At 41.6% G+C, this 24512-nt stretch overlaps 1 protein-coding gene across 1 annotated transcript; it reads right to left on the bottom strand.

Moving 5' to 3' along the window:
* Positions 1 to 659: 659 nt before the first annotated feature.
* On the bottom strand, positions 660 to 23779 carry LOC145341207 (NACHT, LRR and PYD domains-containing protein 12-like). The gene is made up of 10 exons (XM_080186130.1): positions 23718 to 23779; positions 22537 to 22674; positions 19203 to 21009; positions 18202 to 18288; positions 16179 to 16265; positions 15325 to 15495; positions 15065 to 15235; positions 8766 to 8936; positions 2450 to 2620; positions 660 to 822 (listed from the first exon to the last, which is right to left on the bottom strand). The coding sequence occupies exons 1-10, from the start codon at positions 23725 to 23727 to the stop codon at positions 660 to 662; spliced, it is 2976 nt and encodes a 991-aa protein (XP_080042256.1). The 5' UTR covers positions 23728 to 23779.
* Between the last annotated feature and the right edge of the window lie 733 nt (positions 23780 to 24512).

Raw genomic sequence — 24512 nt, forward strand, 5'->3', positions numbered from 1 at the left:
CACTTCCTTGTCCTTAGTCGATCAGCACAAGTAATCAATGCCTGTTTCTATCTGATAGTCCCATAAATTTCCCTAATTTTCACCCATTTTTAACTGCATTATTGGCTCAGTCTGACTCCCAGAGATTCAATAATCTCTACTCCAGTTCGCCGATCGAGGCCAACTGACCAACTCACCAGCTGAGTGGGAAAATCACCACTCGGAGTCAGATCTAAGATTCAACATGCAATTTTATCGGAAAAAGCTTTGGAAGGAGTGGTGGACTCTCTGCAGTGTACACAGTCACCTTATCAACTTTGAAATGGCAGTTGAGCATCTTTTATACATTTTCAAATAATGGACAAGTACAGACATTTCAAAACACACACTGCGCACCATTTCTCCTTATGCACACCATGCCCCCTTCTCCACACTACTCCTCCTTAAGAGGATGTACTTAACATTAACCTAAGGAGGTTGAGAGTGGGAAAGTGAGTGATCGCAAACTCTGGTGTTCAGAGTAGAACATGAGGTGGTGTTTTAGACCATATTGCTCAGAGTAGGAGATGGAATGGTGAGTGTCTCAGATCAATGATGTCCAGAGCTGGACATGGAATGTTGAGCAGAATTGTAAGAATATCAAATTAAATAACAAGAGAAATGATCACCTGTTTCGCGCTCTATAGATGAAGTTTACAGTTGGCTCGTTGTGCGAAACGCTTCAGCTTGATTGATTCACCCAGCTTGTTCCTGCTTAGGTTGAGTTCTCTGAGTGTACATGTCACTTTCAAAACAGACAGAATATTCTCAATACAAGCAGCAGTCAGACTAGTGTCCTTTAAGCTGAGGGGAAACAAGCAGAAACATACTTTGACACCAGCATCCAGTAAAAGTATCAATCCACATCACAACCTGCACAAATCCTATTATTCTAGAAACTCCAAATGCTACTAAATCCAGAAATGTTATTCACACCAAAAAAAAACCCACCACTACCAAAAATAAAATACATCCTGAAATGTTACCCAAAATGGCTTGATGGCTGAAGTGGACAACAAAAATGACTGGAATCATGAAGTTGGAAGAGCTTTACTGAGTTGGTTAAGCTGCATTGTTAGTGGGTAAAGAGAGGTAACTTCACTCTCCATCTAATTCTATGCTATACCTGACCTGGGAGTCTTTGGTGGAACAGTATAAAGGGTACTTTACTCTGTATTTAACTTGTCATGCAGCTGAGAATATCTGAATTTGACAAGGTCTCTGATATTATTTGTGCTAATCAGACAGATTATATGTAAAATTCATGTGCCTATATATGTGAGTTCAGATCCGTAGCACAGTCCCAGTGGACACAGGTCCAGCTCCTGATAGAACTAAGGCAAAAATGAAGTTGCTATTTCAGATGTCAGAGGCCTTTCACACAACAATGGTCACTGGCTGCAGGACCTTTCAACTCCTGTACAAGATTAATAGCCAGAACAGTTCCAGTGCTGAGGATCCAATTGATACCTGTGAGAACAAAAATGTAATCCTTAGCTTTTCAGGCCTTCATTAACTTGCTATTTCCTTTCCCCCTCAGCTTTTCTTCAGATCTGAGTGGCAGTTAGGGAGGAGGAGGTGACCAAAAGGTAATCTTCTTTAGGCATCCCTCCAAATAGAAATCAAAGTGAGATCTCCTGATAGTTGGAGACTATTTCCACTCATCATAATGACTATCCCAATGTCTGTTGTGTATTCAGATATAATATTGACATGGAAATAAAGATCTCCTCCCCTTCGTGTTTAGAAGCTGAGTGATTCTCAGGTGCATGAGAAAGGAATATTGTGTTGTAGGATTCCTGAAATGGGTATTGTTCCAATTTACTGTAATCTTGCATAGGTTTGTTATGTTGTGGAAAAATCATCACTCGGAGTCAGGGCTAAGATTCAACACACAGTTTTATCAGACAAAGCTTTGGGAGAAGCGCTGGGCTCTCCGCAGTGCACACAGTCACCTTCTCAACTTTAAAATGGTAGTTGAGCATCTTTTATATATTTTCAAATAATAGACAAGTACGGACATTAGCTGTTAGCACATTGTTATACACAGAGTAGACAAGTGCGGACATTGGCGGTTAACACGTCATTATACATAGAATAGACAAGTATGGATATCGACAATTAACACATTGTTATACATAGAGTAGATATATTTATAACCCCATCAATGACTGATCTCGTTACTGAAACTCATTGTTTTGGCCCTGCTTTATCTCAAGCTAAGGTGCCTCAAGGTCTGATCTATTTCCTGCCGTAATGCAGATACTAATAGGTTTTAACTCTTTGTTGTGCAATGTCTGTGCCCAAGTCAGTACATCTTAATGTCTTTTCTCAGAGTCGATTTTGTGCCAGGTAACTATCTTGTATCCGTTAATTTTGATTTCACTCCAACAGTTAAAAGAATAGAAGCCAACATTGAAAACAGCCTTACTTGATTTCCTGTATCCTGCAGTATGGATTCTTCAGGGCCACAGATAGTGACTTCAATCCTGAATCTTGCAGATTGTTGCTGCTCAGGTTGAGCTCAGTTAGTGTGGCACTGGCAGTGAGGGCATCCGCAAGATCTGGGCAGCAGGCACTTGTCAGGTTGTTGCGGTACAGCCTACAGGAAATACAGCAACAACATTCTCACTGTCTTTTATTAACACTGCACATCCTAGCAATACTATAGCCTCATTGTAATGAAGCAGCTAGGGAATATCAAATCAGAACGACAAAATGGTCAGGATTCTCCTAGCCTGCTGCGCTGGCATTTTGCGAGTCTCTTTAAGCACAATAAGCTCTGCGCTGGAAACTGGGCCTGCTACTGTCTTCCCACCACTGCCCCGCCCACCTGCTGGGAGTGATTTCCACCAATGGGGTTTACAACTGCTCCCCACTAACAAGGAACAGTATCCTACCCTGCTGGTGGAGACAAAGGTCATTGAGGCCTTCCTAGGAGGTCAGGGGGAAGGGAGGGGGCCCTTGTGCAGTGCCAAGTGGTCAGGGCATAGTGGGGGCGACGAATGGGGAGCAACTCACTTCCACTCTGCAAGTGGGATCAGTGGGAGAGGGAGGAGCGCAATCAGGGCTGAATATCAGGGTGGGGGTGGGGGAGGTCAGGTCTGGTCATCGGGTGTAAGGGAGTAAGATCGGGGGTGGTCGGGTTTGAGAGGTGGGGAGATTGGGGCTGGTCCGAGAGTATGGGGTGGTCAGGAAGACCAGTGATCGAGAGACCAGCGATGTGAGGAGGGCAGTGTTCATGCATCGATCTGCTCACTGATAGATCTGCGCATGCGCAGTGGCCTACTCAGCACTATGCTGCCAGCCTCTCGGGTGGGAACAGATCCCATCTGCTAATTTTCAGAGTGAATCACAATGAAGCAATCTGGATTGCTCAGAGTGTCAGAAATGTGTTCAGGCAAGTACTCCCACAAAACAGATGGGAAATACTTCCATTTTCCCGCTCCTTGGACACTGCATTTTTTTTGGTGAATCCCAGCCTATATGTCTGCAGAAGTCTCAAAACCCTTCATAGGCAATCTAGTATTATTGAAGCACTGTGACTCTTATCCCATAGGCCAGGAATCTCCTGTGATCTCACCACTGCTCAAACTTTTCCAGATGTGCAGCAGAACTTCTATTTACGTGTGTGAATTGGGTTTCCACTCCATTTCCAGTGAAGCAAGGATGCTGGAGCGGGAACAGCATCATGAAATTTCTCAGCCACAGGCTAAGCAACAGCAGCCAATTTGCACATCGCAGAATCCACATATTTAAAATGGATGACTAAGCAGTGAGTGAATTTTACATGGTGTTGATTAAAGAATGAATATTGGCCAGGGCACTGAGAGAACTTCCTGCCATTCTTCAAACAGTAACATGAGATCCTTTACATCCACTGGAACAGACATGCAGACTGTCTATTTTGAAAAGCAACACATCTGGTAATACTGCACTCTCTTAGTACAATAGTGAAGTGTCAGCCTAGATTACGTGCTTATTCTATAACTTTCAGACACAAAAGTAAAAGTGCTCCCTACAAATGCGCATAAGCTGATAAAATACATTTATTTCATTAGATACTGTATGTTCTGACAGTATGTATGAGGCTGTAGTTCAGACTCATTTAGCGTTTGGCAGAAGCATTCAAAGATGCAATAGTTATCCTTCACTGAGAGTGGGACGGAGTTGTACAAGAGACATGTGAATGATATGAATAAGCGTAAAGAGTGCACGCCCTGGTTCTACAAAGATTTTTAAAAGAGAAAGCAGGCAGATCTGAACATTTTTTGAAAAGCTGAGAAAAATGGGACAGATACTTACCATATACATTGTACCAATTTCTCTTTGAGATTTGAAAACAGAATCCTATGACAGGCATATGATTCCCATTTTGCATAAGCACTGCTTTAGGTGTAATGGCAGGATTGTCATATGAGGAGGGATTGGGTCAACTGGTCTGTGTCACCGGAGGTGTTAGAAGAATGAGATGGGATCTCATTAAAATATATAAAATTCTGACAGGGCTGGATAGACTGGATGCAGGGATGATGTTTCTTTGTGGTGGGGAGTGGTCTAGAATAAGGGGTCACAGTCTCAAAATACCATGTAGGCTATTTAGGACTGAGCAAGGGTGGTGAGCCTATGGAATTCTCTACCACAAAAGGCTGTGGAGTCCAAATCACTGAATACATTTAAGAAGAAACTAGATAGATTTCTAGACCCTAAGGGTGTTGGGATTTGGGGAGAGAGTTGGGTATGGTGTTGAGAAAGAGGATCAGCCATGATCGGATTGAATTGCAGAGCAGGCTCAAAGGGCTGAACAGCTTACTCCGGATCCTATTTTGTATGGATGGGATTCTCCACTCCTCTGTGGTATGTTTTACATCAGTTGGAGGTGGCACACTGCTCATTGGCGATGGAATCTTATAGTCCCTCTATTGTCAATGGGGTTTCCTGCTGAACGTACCCCTTGCTCTGGGAAGCCTACGGCAGGGGTGCACCATCGGCAGGAGCATAAGATCCTGCTGGCATAAATGGCAGCAAGATTTTGGCATATGTTTCTATGAGTTCATGGAACCCATTTATGAACCTATCTGAAAGTTGATTCAGGCAGATAAATGGCCCCCCAAGGTTCCCAACAGTTTAACTCCCAAAACACCCATTTTTGGTGAGAAATGGGAAGCCAGAGTTGAAAGTTTCTCTGGGTTATATCATACTCAATCAGAACAATGTATTCTGCACTATAACTATTCATATTAATATATGACAGTTTATAGTGTGATAAAGTAATTATTAGTCTTATGGTTGTCATTTTGAAAAAGGACACTGGGGCAAAGATTATAAAAATTAACAGGAGGCAATTGAAAAGTAATTTTGTTTTCAATTGTACCTAGCTTTTTCACTTGGTTTTAGCATTAACAACTATTCCTTAAGTGGACATTGTGTCTCCTATGAATTAATGTGACACTCTTCACAAATGATGTGGAGATGCCAACGTTGGACCGGGGTAAATACAGTAAGAAGTCGCGCACCAGGTTAAAGTCCAACAGGTTTATTTGGTAGCAAAAGACACTAGCTTTTGGACTGCTGCCCCTTCATCAGGTGAGTGGCATTTCAATTCACAAATAGGACATGTAAAGACACAAACTCAATTTACAAAATAATGGTTGGAATGCGAGTCTTTACAGATAATCAAGTCTTAAAGGTACAGACAATGTGAGTGGAGAGAGGGTTAAGCACAGGTTAAAGAGATGTGTATTGTCTCCAGCCAGGACAGTTAATGAGATTTTGCAAGCCCAGGCAAGTCGTGGGGGTTACAGATAGTGTGACATGAACCCAAGATCCCGGTTGAGGCCGTCCTCGTGTGCGGAACTTGGCTATCAGTCTCTGCTCAGCAACTTTGCGCTGTCAAGTGTTATGAAGGCCACCTTGGAGAACACTTACCCGAAGATCAGAAGCCGAATGCCCGTGACCGCTGACGTGTTCCCCAACAGGAGAGAAGTGTATGTACCGTATACCTGGTGGATGGTGTTCTCACGTGAGATGATGACATCCATGTCGATGATCCGACACATCTTGCAGAGGTTACTGTGGCAGGGTTGTGTGGTGTCGTGGTCATTGTTCTCCTGAAGGCTGGGTAGTTTGCTGCGAACAATGGTATGATAAGGTTGTGCAGTTGTTTGAAGGCAAGATGTGGGGATGGCCTTGGCGAGATGTTTGTCTTCATCAGTGACACATTGAAGGCTCTGGAGAAGATGCCGTAGCTTCTGCACTCTGGGGAAGAACTGGATGACGGAGGGTATTCTGTCTGCCGTGTCCCGACTTTGTCTTCTGAGGAGGTCGGTGTGGCTTTTCGCTGTGGCATGTTGGAATTGTCAATCGATGAGTCGAGCGCCATATCCTGTTCTTATGAGGGATCTTTCAGCGTCTGGAGGTGTCTGTTGCAATCCCCCTCATCTGAGCAGATCCGTGTATACAGAGGTCTTGTCTGTAGGGGATGGCTTCTTTAATGTGTTTAGGGTGGAAGCTGAAGAAGTGGAGCATCGTGAAGTCACCCATGCTTGCGGTATAATGGTGTGCTGAGGTGACCTTCCTTAATGGAGATGCATGTGTCCAAGAATGCAGCCGATTCTGGAAAGTAGTCCATGGTGAGTCTGATTGTGGGATGGAATTTATTGATGTCATCATATAGTCGTTTCAGTGATTGTTCACCATGAGTCCAAAGGAAGAAAATGTCATCGATGTATCTACTGTATAGCATTGGTTGAAGGTCCTGTGTGGTGAAGAGGTCTTGTTTGAACCTGTGCATGAAGATGTTGGCATATTGAATGAATTTGGTCCCCACGGCTGTTCCATATATCTGGATGAAAAGCTGGTTGATGAAGGTGAAGACATTGTGGTCCAGGATGAAGCAGATGAGTTGTAAAATTGCATCTGGAGATTGGCCGTTGTCGGCGTTGAATACTGAGGCAGTTGCAGCAATGCCATTGCCATGGGGGATGCTGGTGTACAGTGCCAAGGCATCCATTGTGATGAGGAGTGCTCCTGGTTCAACTGCTCCGTGTGTGTTGAGTTTCTGTGGAAACTCCATAGTGCGCGACAAAAGCTGGGGGTTCTTTGTACAATGGGTTTCAGGATGCCTTTGATGTAGCCAGACAGGTTCTCCCACAGGATCCCATTGCCCGATACAATGGGACGGCCAGGTGTATCTTCGGGAGGCAGTAGAGATCTCCAAGAGGGGGAGTATGTGGGATGAGAGCACAGACAGTTCTCTGAAGGTCTGGGTCAAATGTTTTGATCAGTCTGTTGAGTTCTATGTCCAAGCCGTCAGGAGATGTGTCAATACCAGATTCATCAGCCGCACTCACAAGACAGCCCCGAACATCATTCAAGCACAACCCAATGCCATCTACGCTCTCAAGACCAACCGCAACATTGTCATCAAACCAGCAGACAAAGGGGCCATTGTCATACTGAACAGAATGAATTACTGCAGAGAAGTGTACCGACAACTGAACAACAAGGAAAACTACAGACAGTTATCTGCAGATCTGACCAAAGAACACACCCATCAATTCAACAGACTGATCAAGACATTTGAGCTGGACCTTCAGAGCACTCTCCGTGCTCTCATCAAGTTCCGCACACATGAGGATGGCCTCAACTGGGATCTTGGGTTCATGTCACATTATCTGTAACCCCCATGACTTGCCTGGGCTTGCAAAATCTCACTAACTAGCTGGAGACAACGCACATCTCTTTAAACTGTGCTTAACCCTATCTCCACTCACATTGCCTGTACCTTTAAGACTTGATTACCTGTAAAGACTCGCATTCCAACCATTATTTTGTAAATTGAGTTTGTGTCTTGATATGCCCTGTTTGTGAACTGAAGTTCCACTCACCTGATGAAGAAGCAGCGCTCCAAAAGCTAGTGGTTTTTGCTACCAAATAAACTTGTTGGACTTTAACCTGGTGTTGTGAGACATCTTATTCTTCACAAATCCCAGGGATTGAATACAGAGTCCTTAACACAATAGTCTGAGGTAATACAACGTATCAAGCACTGTTGTGTCATCTCAGTGTCTACCGTGTGAAGATAAAGATCCATTCTAACAGATTGAAGCCTATGCTATATATTAACAGTGGGTAACGGGATGAGTTGGAGGCATGAGGTGGCATTGGTTGCCATGGCTAGGGCATGTGGTGTGTGTGGGAATGAGGAGTGGGGGATGGAGGGCTGTTATTTTTTTCAATCCTTTTTTTATTTAATTCAACATGAATTCAGAGGCAGGACTTCTGCCTGGCCTCCCTCTGCATCCGGCAACCATTTATTCTGGGAATTTGGGCCTATTTTCCAATCCAGACTACCCCATCCTGGACAAAAATCAGATTTTTAAGGAGCTAGTGAAAACCTGGGTCTAAGTCACAATTGGAAGTTCCTGGTTACAAGCAAACCTTCATAGAACTATTAGTTCCGCTGTTTTGCATAGCTGCCTACTGTCTTCATTAGTTCACAGTGGTCAATCAAACCAATTATCCCAGAATGTCAATCATCCACAATATTTGGTTTGATTTGCAAATTAGTGGCATATATTGTGATATTGTCAATATCCAAAATTACCTCAAAAAATAAAAAACTTAACATTTCATTGTGCATGAATTGCATCCGGAATTCTGACAGAAACTAAAAAATTGTTTCAGTATAACCCTCTCATCTGTTGAATCTTTTAAGTAAGTCACTTTTAAGAAAATGCACCTACCCCAGAGTTTGTAATTTACAGTTGGGATCTTTTAGTGCTGCAGACAGTCGCTGTACTCCCACATCGCCCAGGTTATTGTATCCCAGCTCTAAGACCATTAGGCTCTGGCTTGTTCTGAGGGTGGAGGCGAGATCCTCACAGCAGCCTTCTCTTAAGCCAGTCTGGCGTAATCTATAGGGGGTCAGGAGTGGAGATGAGCAACACAATTCAAGGAAAAAAGTCAAGGAAAGAAAAGAGAAAGCATCCAAGGACAGAGATTAGTACCGCAGCTTGATGATAGGATTTTTATATAAATTCAAAGGAGAAATGTAACAAGAAGTAACATATATATTGTTTGGATAAAGATTTTCTTCTTTACAGTTGATATTCATGTAATGCTTATTTGATGTGAACATGGGATAAACTATTCCAATGTTTGCATTCATTAAGCCCAAGCCTATCCTCTACCCCATTCATCTTCTCACAGTTTGTTGAAGAGTAAGGAAAGCATTTAACGTGTTATTAGAAATAGCATTCACCTCACTTATCTGTGCCTATACAGTTAAATTAATACTAGATTCTGACAGTTTGGAATTAAGCATAAATCTCTACATCATCTGAACAAATGGTATAGATTTGATAAGCATATCTCAGGTACAGAATAAAACTCCCTCAGCAATGTTCAATCTAATACTCTTGGAACAGTTAGAAGATAGGTTAATTGCAGAGTTAAACTCCCACCGCACTATACAATCAAACATTCTTACGTCAAGTACAGCATTATAAGGGCAGATACACTAAGCTCCATTACACCATATCCAAGCATTGCTGTACTAGATTTATGAGTATATTATTGAGCAGTTCCCTTTATACTACCCAACAAAGTTCCTCAGCCAAGCCAGAGAAATCTGACCTGTTTGTGACATTTCCATTTGCTAGTCCAGTTGGGTTCTTGCCTAATATATTGGTAAATTCTATGAAGTATGCCAAATACAGTTTACTTTCTCCACCTCCTCCCATTTTTTTGTAAATTCCTTCTTTGTCATTTGTGAATCACAAGCATATTGTTTGAGTTGTGTAATGTAATAAGACTGATGTCATATCTGACTTGCCAGAGTCATATGATTCTGTCATGAGACAAGCACACTGTAAGCTGCCATTTCTGTCCTCTAACACATACTAATACATGAAGGGTAATGTCTAGAAGTGGAGATAAAACAGATTTTTGAATCCTGCAAATGTTGCAGAGAAAACACAGGCACACAAAGGCTTAAAGCTGCTGAAAAAAGAGACAAATGAAAAACCAAATATGAAAGGAAAGCAAACAGATATACTGAGTGAACAAAATAACTGTAGTAACTTTTCCAGCTCCAGTCAACATAAAATGTGATAGGTTGCAAAATTGGTAGTTTTACCACTTACAGTGGCAAAACTGAGATTACAACAGACTTAATTAGCAGACCTGCACCGATAATGTCAGCCATGCTTCTCACACTGCCAGGGATTAATTGTTACAAAGTGCATAGTACCCTTGACCTAACTGACAAAGAAAAGGACAATAGAGACTTTGAAATCATTGAATGAATGCTTTGAAACCTGAGTCAATGTTATGTAGGAATGCTATGTCTTCAACACTGGAATACAAGGTGCACAAGAAACCATTGATCAGTATTTGATAGTAGTAACACAGCTTGCATAATCACATGAATTTGGACAGCTAAAAGATGACCTGATTAAAGGTAGATTAGTTTTAGGTGTGCAAGACCCTTCAGTGAAAACTGGTCTACTGAAAGATGAGAAACTGATACTAAAGAGTGATAGACAAGTGTCAAAATGTGGAAGTTGTGAAATATGAGGAGAGGCTGAATAAACTAGGCTTGTACTCGTTAGAGTTTAGAAGAATGAGGGGAGATCTCATTGAGACGTATAAGATGATGAATGGGATGGATAGGATAGAGGTGGAGAGGCTCTTCCCGCTCAGAAAGGACAGTAGGACTAGGGGGCACAGCCTCAAGATAAAGGGGGGGGCGGTTTAGAATGGAGTTGAGGAGGAACTTCTTCACTCAAAGGTTGGTGAATCTCTGGAATTCTCTGCCCTTTAAGGTGGTGGAGGCTGCCTCGCTAAATATTTTTAAGACACGGGTTGATGGGTTTTTGATAAGCGAGGGGATTAAAGGTTATGGGGAGAGGGCGGGAATGTGGAACTGAGACACGACAGATCAGCCATGATCTTATTGAATGGCGGGGCAGGCTCGAAGGGCTGGATGGCCTACTCCTGCTCCTATTTCTTATGTTCTTATGTTCTTATGGAACATGTGTGTGGCAGAGTGGACCAGTTGATACATTATGCTGAGAGTCAGTCTAGACCAGAGAGCAGAAAATCACAGACAGAACAGGGTGCAAATATTGTGGAGGACAGCATACAAAGGACAAGAAAGAAATCCCAGAATGGAAAAGCAGTGTTTTAACATTGGGAAGCAGAATCATTTCACACACAAATTTGGTGAAAGTAACGTAACAAAAGCCTATACAGATTGTCACTGGAGAGATGAACAGCTATACACCATACAATAGATTGGTTCAGTCAAATCTACAGAAATCAAATAGTTTGTGACTCTTGATAACCCCAAGTGAAGAATATAAAACAAAGAAGTGTCAGATAGACACTAGTGTGCCATGTAACATAATGACCTTCAGAGCTCAACATAGCGATCAAAATAAAATCCTTAAAATGAGATTGAGGCTATATAATGGCATAATATTCATATCAAGAGGATAAATACGTCTGAGAGTCCAATGCAAATCATCGATGAGACACAATGGACACTCATTCCAGCTAAAGCAATTCTAAATCTTAAACTGGAAAACCTGAATATGCAAACAGAGATTCAGTACATGTCATAGCTTACAAAACCATTGATTGTTGAACAGATCTTACAGGAGTGTTTTGTTATGACTAGTCCCTTAGTGAAGTTTCCCAATTTGTTAACTTTGGGATGGGCTACCCCCCAAGTTATGCCCTGGGTGAGGAGGGATGAATTGGTTTCCTTTTTTTAATTAAACCCCTAGGTCGGTCACAACAATGTTAATTTCAAAAGGTTTTCTCTGCTTGCTACAGAAGAAGCCAATTTAACCAGGCTTTATTTATGTTTCAGAAGAAGCCAATTTAACCAGGCTTTATTTATGTTTCAGAAGGAGCCAATTTAACCAGGCTTTTTTGAGTTAAAGTGGAGTGAGTTTATTAGCTACTAAACACAAGAAAAATAATAAACAAATGCACACATATTCACAAAGAGTAAAAACAAGAATTCAGCAAAAAATTAGCTTAAAAATATGCAAATCGATTTTTGTCTGTGAAGAGTAGATGGTGGAACATTGTGGCTGTTGCAGTTTATGAATCCAGCTGACTTCAGCAGATGAATAGTAGTTTTGAGATTTCAGTGTTCTAGGGCTCAGCTGGAAAGCTGCCTTGTTTCCTTTCCAGCTGTGGCTTTGCTGGCCTTGCTTGCTTCAGCAATCAAAGAGAGAGAGTTACCTGCAAACATGTGCAGGGTCTTTCTTCTTATGCCACACGTTGACACACCAGAACTAGCCAACATTTGATAAATTCTGCTGCTGCCCTTTTGTCTTTATATATTCCTGGAAAATGAAAAGCCACAAACCGGTCTGTGACATTTCTCACAGGATGTAATTTATCCTGAGATGATCATCAGCACAGAATCTCTACAGGAGATGCAAGTCTCTTTCTGTATGGCCTTTGGTGTATCCTTGTCTGAAACAAGATACGATTCTGTGTCCACTGACTGAATATACATTTATCGTTGGCTTTTGTGCCCATTTTTTAAAACTATAGATTCTATATAAAATTACAGTATATAATTTGGGGTTTCCCCCCACCATCATAAAAGTTTATAGGGTTGGGATGTCTACTAGGAAAATAACTGAAGTTGATGATGCCAAGCAGAGTTCTAGCCGTCCTCAACTCAACCTAAGAGACAAGATAGTAGAGCTGGAAACTCCTACAGGCTGGATTAGCAGCATGTTAACAATCTGGAAAGCTGTGAGTATGCTTAAGATCCAAAGGATCTAAATAAACCACTGAAGAGATCTCACTACCCCATGTCAACAATCAAAGGAATTTTGCTGCAAATTGCCAAGCAAATGTATTCACTAGCTTGGATGCAAAGGATGATTATTGGCAAGTGAAGCTGGATCAAAAAAGCAGCTTCCTAAATATATTGTGGACACCAATTAGGAGATACAGATGATTGCACATGCTGTTAGAGTATTAACACAGGCAGCACGAGATAGTCAGTGATCTTCCTGGAATAGTAGCCATATTGGACGATGGATGTGGGGATACAATAGAAGAAGCCATAGTTGACCATGGTCACAATTTAATACTACTGTTTGCAAGATGATTCTGAATCAGAAAAAATTGCAACTGAAGATGCCAGGAGTCAAATACATAGACAGTAAAAGGTCTTTGCCCAGCTCCTTGTAAGGTGAGAGCAGTATCAGTGATGCAGTGATCAACAGATATGAAAGCAGTGCAGCGATCATTTGTCAGAAGAGTATAAACCATTATGCAAGCTCACTGCCAAGGATGTACAGTAGTATAGGGAACAGAGCAAAAGCAGCATTCGCTAAATTCAAGCAATGAGTGAAGACAATGCCAGTTCAATGAGGAATTCACCTGCCACTGTGACGCCAACGAGATGGGTTTGGGAACAACACGGATACAGCAAAGACAACCTGCTGTATTTGCATTTAGGGTTCTAATATAAATGGAATGATGCTACAAATGAGTGCCTGGCTGTTGTTTTTGTCAATGGGCATTTTCATCAATACCTGCTTGTGAGAGACACAGAATCAGTGAATCTAGTCACAAGTCCATTCAAAGCATTTTTCACAAATGGCTACTATCTGCTCCAAAGCATCTGCAAAGAACATTACTTTGTTCACAAAGATATCATTCGGGGATGATATACGAGCAAGGGAAACAGATGCACATTGCAGACATGCTGCTGATTTCTTTGATGGCATCTTGTTCAAAGAAAATAGAGTAATCAGCCCTAAGTGAAGGGATGCTGAAGCACATCCATGCAAACCATCAAGGAATTGAATCCACCCTGAGACGGGCTCCACTGGATGAACATGAGCAATGAAATTAAAGACCACTTTGGCCAGTGTGGTGCATGTAGCAATTACAAAGCTAAACAAATTAGAGAGCCATTGATGATGCATGCCAACCAGACAGACAATGGATGAAGTTTAGAATAGAGCTTTTTTACTTTGGTAGGAACTGATTATCTTGTCACAGTAGACTAGGATTCTAACTACCGAGGTATCATGATTGGCATGGGCCTGGAAGGTCGAGGGGTCTGTTCCTGTGCTGTACTTCTCTTTATTCTTTATACAGGGAGTTGGAAGAGCTGACTTCATCAACAGCAAAGGGAGAAATAATAGGAAGTCTAAAAGAACACTTCAGTCGGTATAGTATTGCAGACAGTGTGGTGGGTGACAATGGTCCTGAGTTCATGAGTTAAGAATTCAGTCATTTCACAAAGGATTTGGAAATTCAGCACTACACGTCATCTCTGCATAATTACTAGTTGGATGGAAAGGCTGAGACTGTAGTGAAAATCACCAAAGAGCTCATCAAGAAATTAAGTAAATCTAACATATACAAAGCAATCCAGACTGATTACAGGCACGGAAAGTGGTCCTATCCAGAGACTAACGTCTCACCACATGTAGCCCCACATACCTGGGGATTCCAAACCAACATATTTCAAGTGGGGGTACCCCCAAGCGTGGGATGATTACAACCTGATATGCGGTGGACATACTGGCCCAGATCGCATTGGTTTTCTTGCCTGAAAAGACACTTAGTACGGAGTTTTCTCAAAGAAATAACTATGCGCAGTGCATGTATAGAGACTGGATTAAGCAGTTATTAATGAATGAGGATAACAACTCAGAGTCAGGCTGGGATCATGCACGCAAAGGTATCTTTAATCACTAGGGAAAAAGGAGATATTTGTATATCCTGTTGAAATGGAAAGGGGGATTTTGAGTTGTGAAATGTAATAAGTCTGATCATATCTGATTTGTTGTGGTCATAAGACTGTTACGAGGCAAGGTCATTGTAGGCTGCCATGTCCGTTCAGCTTAATAAAGCCTCTCGCTGAGAAGACACTGAGGAAGCACTGCTGTCATTGTACATGAAATGTGTATGTAGGTTTTTACTGCTGATACTGTTCTCCAGGTGGTTGTTGATGAGTGGACAGTAACAATCACAAAGTGGTGTTACCTACCCTAATTTCTCTATTTTACAGCCATCATCTTTAATCACTGCACACAGCAGTTTTATTCCCAGGTCTCCAATAGTATTGTAGCCAAGATCCAGGCTTCTCAATGATTTATTGGTTTTAAGAGCGAGTGCCAGTTCTTCACAGCAGTGGTGTGTGAACTCATTGCCCCATAACCTAGATAAATCACACAGACATCATTAGGTATTGTCAAAAGAAGGTTTGACATTCAGCTGGATCAGTTTACCATGACAATGGCCGCCTACCCCAGGGTCTCAATCTCACAGTCAGAGTCTTGCAGTGCAACAGAAAGCTGCTTCACTCCTGCATCTTTCAGCTGGTTGTATTTCAGGTCTAATTCCTTCAGAATTCGATTTGTCCTTAAAATGGAGACGAGGTCTTCACTGCACTGATCTGTGAGATCATTTGTACACAGACTGCAGATGATAGAAAATTTTTTGAAGAAAGCATCATTTAATACATGTACAGAATTCAATCACTCAGTATCTACAAGCATGAGAATCATAAAACCTTTAAAAAATTATCTCATGGATTACTAACAGTATATCTAATCCATAGAACATATACAGTAGGTGAAGCTGCACCAATATTAAGATTTTCTTGAGGAGAGGTGCCATACTTTTTCAGGAAAATATGTTGTGAATGTCAAACTGAAGCTTGCCTATCAAAATCCTGCGTCCCAACTTGAAACAACATAGGTTAAGTACAGAGCACATTTCCTTTCAAACTGTCCCATTGACTCTCCCAGATTACGTACAGCATAGGTTAGATACAGAGTAAAGCTCCATCTACATTGTTTCATTAAATGTTCCTACATCGGGCACTGAATGAACTAGATACAGTGTAAAGTTCCCTTAATGCTTTTACAAGAGGTGGTCTCAGTATCAGTAGGATAAGTACAAATGTGCCATTATACCTCTTCTCCCTATCCCTTTTCAGAAAGAAGCCTTAATGCTAACATAGAGTTTGTGATTGCATGAGGATTTTTCATGAATCACCAGACAGCCAAGTTAGATGTAAATACAGGATGGACCTTTATACTTGTGGCAGTATCCTGAAGCAACTAAGCAATTTTGAGAAGTAAAAAAGGTTTCCTCACAGAAGTGTTTCCAGTCTGCAGCTCGAACTCATCAGTGCAGCAGCCAGCTTTTTGAGGCCTGTATCTCCCAGTGTGTTATTTGTCAGGCTGGAATGTAAATCATATCACATTTACAATAAACTCATAGAATAGGAGCCTGTAGTCCTAGGGCCGTCTATAGCCCATCATCATACAGGCAACTTGGTCTTCAAAGTCCAGCAAACTCCATTCCTAAGCCTAACCCTAACACTTTAATTTCTTATTTGTTGGTATGTTTTGTTTGAATATTATGGATGGGCAGGTTTGGAAGAGGTTGTTATTGACACTGTTGATTGCTGATGGATAAATGTCAAATTTGCACTGGTGGTTTGAGTTAGTAGGAATAAATATTTAAACTGATTAAGTTGCCCCAAGGTTCTATGGGCTCCAGCAAGTTTGGACACCCGTGACACAGAGGGCATAACAATCCTGAGCAGCAACCTTGATCACGTTCATGGTGAAGGTCAGTTCAGACCAGAAGAGAAATTTAGTACCAATTACCCAGTAACTATTTATTGTCTGAATTTCCTCAGCAAATCTTCAGAAGACTTTCAGCAATAAGCAACAACAATTATCAGGGAACATTCAGTTCAAGATAATCAAGGAGAAACAGTAAAATGTTGAATACATTCCCTAGGTTTGAAAAAAATGAAGTCACCAGTTGCTGGTGGCTTGAAATGGGTGGCTGAGTCAGCTATGACAAGAATGCCCCAAGCTTGACCTTCAGTTCTTGCTGTGTCAGCTGAGCTCATCAATTACAAGGGAGCACAGATTCAGGGTGAGAGGAGGAAAGTTTAAGGGAGACATGCATGGAAGTTTTTTATGCAGAGTGTTGGGTGCCTGGAACGTGCTGCCAGAGGAGGTGGTAGAAGCAGGTACATTTGCAATATTTAACAGGCATCTGGGTGGTACATGAATAGGGAGGGAATAGAGGGATATGGACTGAGTAAGGACAGAGTTACTTTTAATTTAGTTAGGGCATCATGATCCAATTGGGCTTGGAGGGCTGAAAGGCCTGTTCCTGTGCTGTACTCTTCTTTGTTCTTATTCTATCAAGAAGTTGAATTGTTCAGCCTCAGTTACCAGCACTGATCACTAACCAGTGACCAGACAAACTGCGTGGACATCATAACTATGGTGCCCTCATGATTAAATACTGAATTAATATTAATTCCCTTGGAAATTATTGTGTGTGAGGTGCACACAGTCACTAACCAGTCACTAACTGCTAATGGAATTTTCAGTTAGACTCTGCTGCCAGCTAATCAACCGTTCAACAAATTCTTTGTCTCCCATTTCCTCCCATGTCCAAAGGTGCTGACTGTCACTGGGGTATCTTTCCAGGGCAGTGGACACTCTTCAGCATGTCACTATTCTTTACGCATCAGCACGGTTGGTAAGCAGCAGCATAATATTCTGGCAGAGGAGGGATACTGATCTTTGACAGGATGCAGAGATGAAACAAGTGGCTGTAATCCTAGTATGGAATCCAGGATCTTGTGTTCCTTATGGCTCAGTGCTGGACATGGTAGTGCAGTGGACCACTGAGATAGAGGCAAAGCTGCTTATCCTCATTTGCTTCCCATGAGACAGAAAACTTTCATTTATAAAGCAGTTTCCATGATCTCAGGATGTCCCAAACTGCTTCACATCAATGAAGTACTTTTCTGAGATCTGCTTCAATGATGTGTGTCGAGAAATAAATACTGGTCCTTGACTCGAGCCAATTTCCCTACTGTTCTTTAATGCAACTGGATCATTTACATCTATCTGAGTGACAGGACAGATTCTCATCTGAAAGAAAGAAGCCCCCGTGGCATAATACTCCCTTTGTACAGTACTGCAATGTCAGCCTTTTGCACTTATGTCTCTGGTCTGGAATTTCAAACCTATGACTATCTGAATCAGAAACAAGTGTTTGACAATTGAGCCAAGGTTGATGCATAACAATGAGATTCTTCTAAGAATTGTACACCAAAAGTTCTAAAACCAAATTCCAACTTACCATAACTCCTTGATTTGGTTATTACTGGCGAGCAGGAGATCACTCATAGAATCAATCATTTTTTCATTCATGATACTACCTGTTAGCCTGGAATTCAAACAGTGGGTCAAATAGATCACATAATGTCCAGAAAAAGATGCGGTAAAACAAAGAGTTATATATAAATAATATTCCTGCAATAGATCATCTGGTTTGCTCTTTTCCAACGGCATTGCTGATAGACTACATTTAAGATGTTTAAATGCTTTGGCAAAGCTGTGAGGTTAACCTGCCCTGTCTCATGCAGATTATTTATTCAATACCCACTGTGGGAAGGTGGTTTAAATAGACATCTCTGCAGTGAGTGGACAACCCATTGTAGCCCTAGAATGTGAAAGGACAGTATATGAGGCAAGCTCCCATCCAGTCCCAAAGTGTGAAAGGACAGTGCCTGTCCCACTGTCCCACCCTGTCTCAAAGTACGAAAATTCAGTGTCTGACGCATTGTCCCACTCAGTCCCAGAGTGTGAAAGGACAGTGCCTGACTCACTGATCGACCAAGTGCCTGAGGATGAAAAGACATTGACTGACCACTTGTCCCACCTGACCCCATAGTGTCTAACCGACTATCCCATCCAGTGCCAGAATGTGAAAGGACCATATGTCCCACCAGTGCCAGAATGTGAATGGGTTAAATTGAATGTGAATGCTGTTTACCATCTGGTACACTGAAAGTCCTGGCAGAATTAGCAATTCTCATTAAAATGAGAGTACTAATCTTAAAAGGTCTCAGTCCATTTGCCAGTCCAAAAAACAAATACTTGTCAAATTGATCATATCGCCTGTTCTTCCTTCTGTGCTGTCCTTCGGCATTTGGTCACATTCTCAGCAACTTTGATCTGAATCTGAACTGTTTGCACATCTTTCCTCTTTGAGCCTTGAACTTAAAGTAACATTTCAAATTACTTTGTCATAGAAAAGTGAAACGGACTCTCCTATTCTTTTATGGACAAAGTACTTACGTTATTTTTTCAAAGGATTTCACAACTGGCAATAGTCTTTTCAATCCATCTGGTGATATCGTATACTTGGATAAATGGAATTCTTTTCTGTCCATATCTGATGTTTTAAGAACGAAGGCCAACGCTGAATAATCAGCCAACGATAGTTTTTTGGAGCACAGCACTCCCTGATGGAGGGATTCATTGATCTCCCTCACTACTGACTTATCATTTAGCTCATTTAGACAATGGAACAGATTGATGCACCTCTCTGGAGGGATGTCAGTCTGTAGCATCTTCTTCATGTAGCTTATGGTGCTCTGTACGTCATCTTTCTGTTCCTCCACATGGGTTAGGAGACCTTGCAAACGCTTTTGAATTCTCTCCCTTCCCAAGCCACAGAGAAATTGGAGAAACAGGTCCAAATGGCCGGTGTGACTCTGAACCACTTCTCTGCAAGCACTTTTACAAATCCCAAAGAAGGTGGGCTTTGAAATGGTCTCCCAGATCCGCCCAAGCAGGCTACATGTCATGAGGTTCCGTTTCTCATTGTGGTAGGTTACAAAAATATAGAGAGCAGCAAAGTACCCTTGGACTGTAGCATGGACAAAAGAGTAGACCCGCCTCTGGGAAAACGCAGTGTGTTCAATGTAATATTCTCTACAGAACCCACCACAGATAGATGAAATATCAATATTAAAAGACTTAAAATCCTCCTCGTAAAAGACAAAGGTGCAAGACTTCAGATACTGGAATGCCAGTTTGCCCAAATTGAGTAATGCCTCTTGATCTGACTGGAGTAACTTGCGGGTCTCCTCAATCTTTTCCTTTCCGTGGCTACGATGAGTATGGTGGTATGTCACCATGACAACCAGAAAATTGGTATAAACCTCAGTTACTGTGTTCCCTCTAAATTCCTCAGCTGATTCTGACTCAAAGGTATGTTCCAAAACAGTGGAAAGGATCCAGCAAAAAGCAGGCACATAGCACATCATCCAAAGGCTACTTTGCTTCTTTACCAGTGCAATAACTTTCTCTGCCAGTTGGCCGTTCTGGCATTTCCTTCTGAAATACTCTTCCTTTTCCTCATCTTGAAATCCCTGTATTTCTGTCACTCTGTCCACGTAGCAGGATGGAATTTGGTGCATTGTTGATGGGCGTGATGTTATCCAAACAGATGCTGAATGGAGGAGATCGCCTTTGATCAGGTTTGTCAATAATGATCGGAGGGGCACTCGCTTCGTTATATCAGAACAGACAGGGTTACTTTCAAACTCCAAAGAAAATCGGCTTTCATCCAGACCATCAAAAATGAACAGAAAGCGGGCAGAATCCTTTGGGTAAGTGTCGCCCATTTGCTTCATGTGTGGGTAATGTTGTTGCAGCAGCTGCACAAGGCTCATGCTTTCCTCAGAAATCAGATTGAGCTCGCAGAATGGAAAGACAAACATAAAATCATACTCCTGGTGTGTTTTCGACATTGCCCACTCAAGGAGGAACTTCTTTACGTAAATTGTCTTCCCAATGCCTGCGATCCCACGGGTAATGACCACTCTTGGTCGCCGTTGTTGGTGCATGGGTCTGAAAATGTCCGTGTGCTTCATTGATTTAAAAGCTGCCCTGCCATGTCCAGGTGAGGACGATTGAATCTCCGTTACCTCGTGCTGTATCTGAAGCTCATTGCAGTTGCCATCAGTGATCCAAAGGTCTGTGAATCTCTGAAGGAGACAAACACGTTCCCCTGCAGTGGATGTGTAATCAGTAATATATTCAAGTTTATCCTTCAGGATCTTTTTATGACAGTTTATTAGTTGATCATAAGATTCTCCTGCAAGTAAAATAGGGAGAAGATTTTACATTCTATTCATATTCATCTGCAGGGTAAACTTGTGCTAATCTGAGCAACTAACATCCATACTTAGAAATGGAACTCTACAGAGTAAAGCTCCCTCTAACCAGTTCCAATCACTCACGTCAGACCCTGAACGAGTTTTATGCAGAGAAAAGCCTCCTCTACATTACCCATCAAGCACTCCCAGGCTCAAATATCTATTGCAGCACAATATATTGGAATCTACAAATGTTATTTTTGTGTCAGTGTGACATTTCCATTTGCTAGTCACCCATTCTCATGTAAAATCATTATTTCAATATGACAACAACACGGGTTCGGGCAACTTCATGTCATCAACTACGATGTAAATTATATTGAGAACATTAAAACTAATGCTTTAATTAGTTTTAATGTTGTCAATATAATGCACTAAGGCACAAAAGGAAACATTTCCTCTTTATTTGGTGGGGCTGTTTCAAACCCAGGATCTGAAAAGACAATGCCCAATTCTTGATCCCATGTCATCCATGAACATCAGCTGGAATCTTGTGCGTAGCTCTGAGCTCCACACCATACGAAGGATGTGAACGCATTGGAGCGCAGAAGAGGTTTAGGGGAATGGTTCCAGAGATGAAAAACTTGATTTATGAGAATAGATTGGAAAGGTTGTGACTATTCTCCTCGTAAGGAAGAGAGCTAAAAGGAGCCTCAGATATGCATGTCTGAGTTTTGGTCGCTTTAAATCTTTGGGTATTTCAAGCCCAAACTATTCATTGTGTGAAAAAAAACTCACATCATATTTGCTTCTTTTTCAAATCACTTTAAAATTGTGCCCTCTTGTTCTTGATCCTTTTATAAATGGAAACAGCTTCTCCCTATCTATTCTGTCTAGTCCCCTCAAAAGTTTGGACATCTCTATCAAATCTTTTCTTAGCCCTCTTCCCTCCAAGACAAATAGTCCCAACCTCTCAAACCTATTCTCACAACTCAAGTTTCTCATCTCTGGAACCATTCTGCTAAACTTCTTCTGCACTCCAATGCGTTTGTATCCTTCCTACATCGTGGGGCTCAGAACTATATGCAAGTTTCCAACTGAGGCCCAACTGGTGTCTTGTATAAATTCAGCACAATCCCATGGCTCTTGGTCTCTATGACCCTATTAACAAAGCGCAGGATACTGTTTACTTTATTAACTGCTCTCTCCACCAGCCCTGCCACCTTCAGTGATCTATGTGCATACACACACCTGCCTCTGTTCCTGCATCTCTTTAAGAATTTTATATTGTCTCTTCATGTTCTTCCTGTCAAAATGCATCACCACACGCCTGGGATAGAAATTTCAGCATTTCTCCATCCAAAAACTAGTGTTTTTCCATACTGGGACATTATGGAAAACACTGGTTAAGGTCTACAAACAAAAATAATCTAGCACCTTATAATTTCACATTAATTTAATAGAATCCATTTAGAGAATTATCCTTCCCCTGCTGTTGATGCCCATAGATTTTGTTGGTATCTTACCTTCCAAGCTGTTCTGGCAAACTCTCTCCACATTGATTGTAATGGGCATGGAACTGATAGTAGAATTCCTAATAATGGGCGAGATGATGCTGCTCCCTGTTTCTGCCCTCACCTCTGCACTGATCATTTGATTCCTCCCTAGGTGAAAGTGAGGAATTACACTCATTAGTTAAACATGTGAAATCCTGATACAGCTATTTATGCTACTCTTCCTGTCTTATAGATCCTGACCTGAGCTGGCTCTGGATCTATAATTGCCAGCCATTGTCTGATATCTCAGATAATAATACCTCAGATGTGATCTATTAAACTATTGAGGGGTACCAAAATATCAACCCTTCATCCGAGCATGTTTTCATAAGATTCTGGTACTAGTATTGGGAAAAAAGAGAGTTGCTTCTGTTTGGAGAGGCTTCATATTAATAATGCTGGGGCCAATGTCCTGGTGAAGCAAATATTCAGGGCTGTTGAGAGGGCTTCAAATAAATAAGAGCGGGGGTAGAGGGATTGTTCAGGTGAAGGCAAATTTGTAAAATTAATAAGGAAAGTTCTCTTTAAATAGAAAGCTGCTGCACAAGATAAAAACTCACAGTGTTTGGGATGGTGGGATGGTGAGTGGGTGGATATGTTGGTATAGATAGAGAGAATCGGCTAACAAGAAACAGAGTTGGGGGAAACGGATAATTTTCAGGATTAGGGATCAGTGCTGGGTCTCATTGATTTATAAATTGCATTAATGACTTGAATGAAGGGACAGAGTGCATTGTAGCCAAATTCACTAATGATGCAAAGATAATAAGAAAGCAAATTGTGAAGAAGACAAAGGGCTGAATTTTGTCTTCAGTTTGAGAAATATGAATTTGGGCCATTTCCTGACGCTGTGTTCCGGACCACAGAAAGCCAGTACACTCACCTGGTATTTTTATCTTTGAGAGTTGGGTGTGGGTTGTGGTTGCCATCTCCTGAAACAAGTCTGAGATGGCAATAGAGGTAAGTGGATGCCAAAGTGAGGTGGTTAGGAGGTCTACCTCCATTTAATGGGACATCGGGCTAATTCTATTTGTGGTTATTAGACCCTCCAGTGCTCATCCTGATTGCTTGCTCCACAGCCCTTGTTCCACCCTCTCTGGTGCCTCCATACTCTCTCATTTCATTTTTGTATTTCAGTGTAATACACTTACCCATTGCCATGATGACAGGCTTCTTTTTAAGGGAATATCTTCAGTTACCTGTCCGAGTTATGTTGATCTGACACTGTTGAATACTGGAATACAGGTATGCATATAGATGAGTAATCTTTCCTGTGTAAATTTAAGTTAAGCATTACTTTGAAACTTGGTCAAGAAAATTATTAATTAGTCAGCAACAGAGAGGGTTGGTGAGGTTAATGCAGTTGAACTGGTGCACGTGGACTTCGAAAAAGCGTTTACTAAAGTGCCACATTACAGACTTGCCAGCAAAGTTAATATCCATATAAAGGACCATAGCAGCATAGTTGGTTAATTGACAGGAAACTGTGTAGTGGTAGATGGCTGTCTTTCAGACTGGAGAAAGGTATATAGTAGAGTTCGCCAGGGCCTGGTATTAGAACCACTGTTTTTTCTGATCAGTGTTAATGACCTAGACTTGGGCATACAAAGTTTCAAAATTTGTAGATAACACAAAACTTGGACATATTCCGTTCTTTCAGAAGGCAAATGGCAGGTTCAAGAGGACACAGGCAAGATAGTGGAAAACTCAGACACATGGCAGATATTACAATCCCAGCTGATGTTATATCTGGATGGGAAGATCCCAGAATGGAACCCTGGCTCAAAAACCTAGAGAAACAGAGTCTGCTAAGGACCACTAATTCATTTTAACAGTGAGGAAAATGACATTTATTAAACATGAAAAAATGGATTATGATACAGTATGCCTTTACTCCTCCCCCCTCCTTTTATTTTAAGAATAACTCACAGATTTTAGGATTAACA

Source organism: Carcharhinus amblyrhynchos, chromosome 3, assembly GCF_965287045.1.
Source record: "Carcharhinus amblyrhynchos chromosome 3, sCarAmb.v2.hapA, whole genome shotgun sequence".
In the NCBI taxonomy this organism is placed as follows: Eukaryota; Metazoa; Chordata; class Chondrichthyes; order Carcharhiniformes; family Carcharhinidae; genus Carcharhinus; species Carcharhinus amblyrhynchos.

What these genes read in the sequence shown, in the direction of transcription:
- LOC145341207 (XM_080186130.1), bottom strand. An exon ending in AACCAAATCAAGGAGTTATG is followed by an intron (nt 16,266 to 18,201) that starts GTAAGTTGGAAT and finishes TTTACATTCCAG; the next exon opens with CCTGACAAATAACACACTGG. An exon ending in TGCAGACTGGAAACACTTCT is followed by an intron (nt 15,496 to 16,178) that starts GTGAGGAAACCT and finishes TATCATCTGCAG; the next exon opens with TCTGTGTACAAATGATCTCA.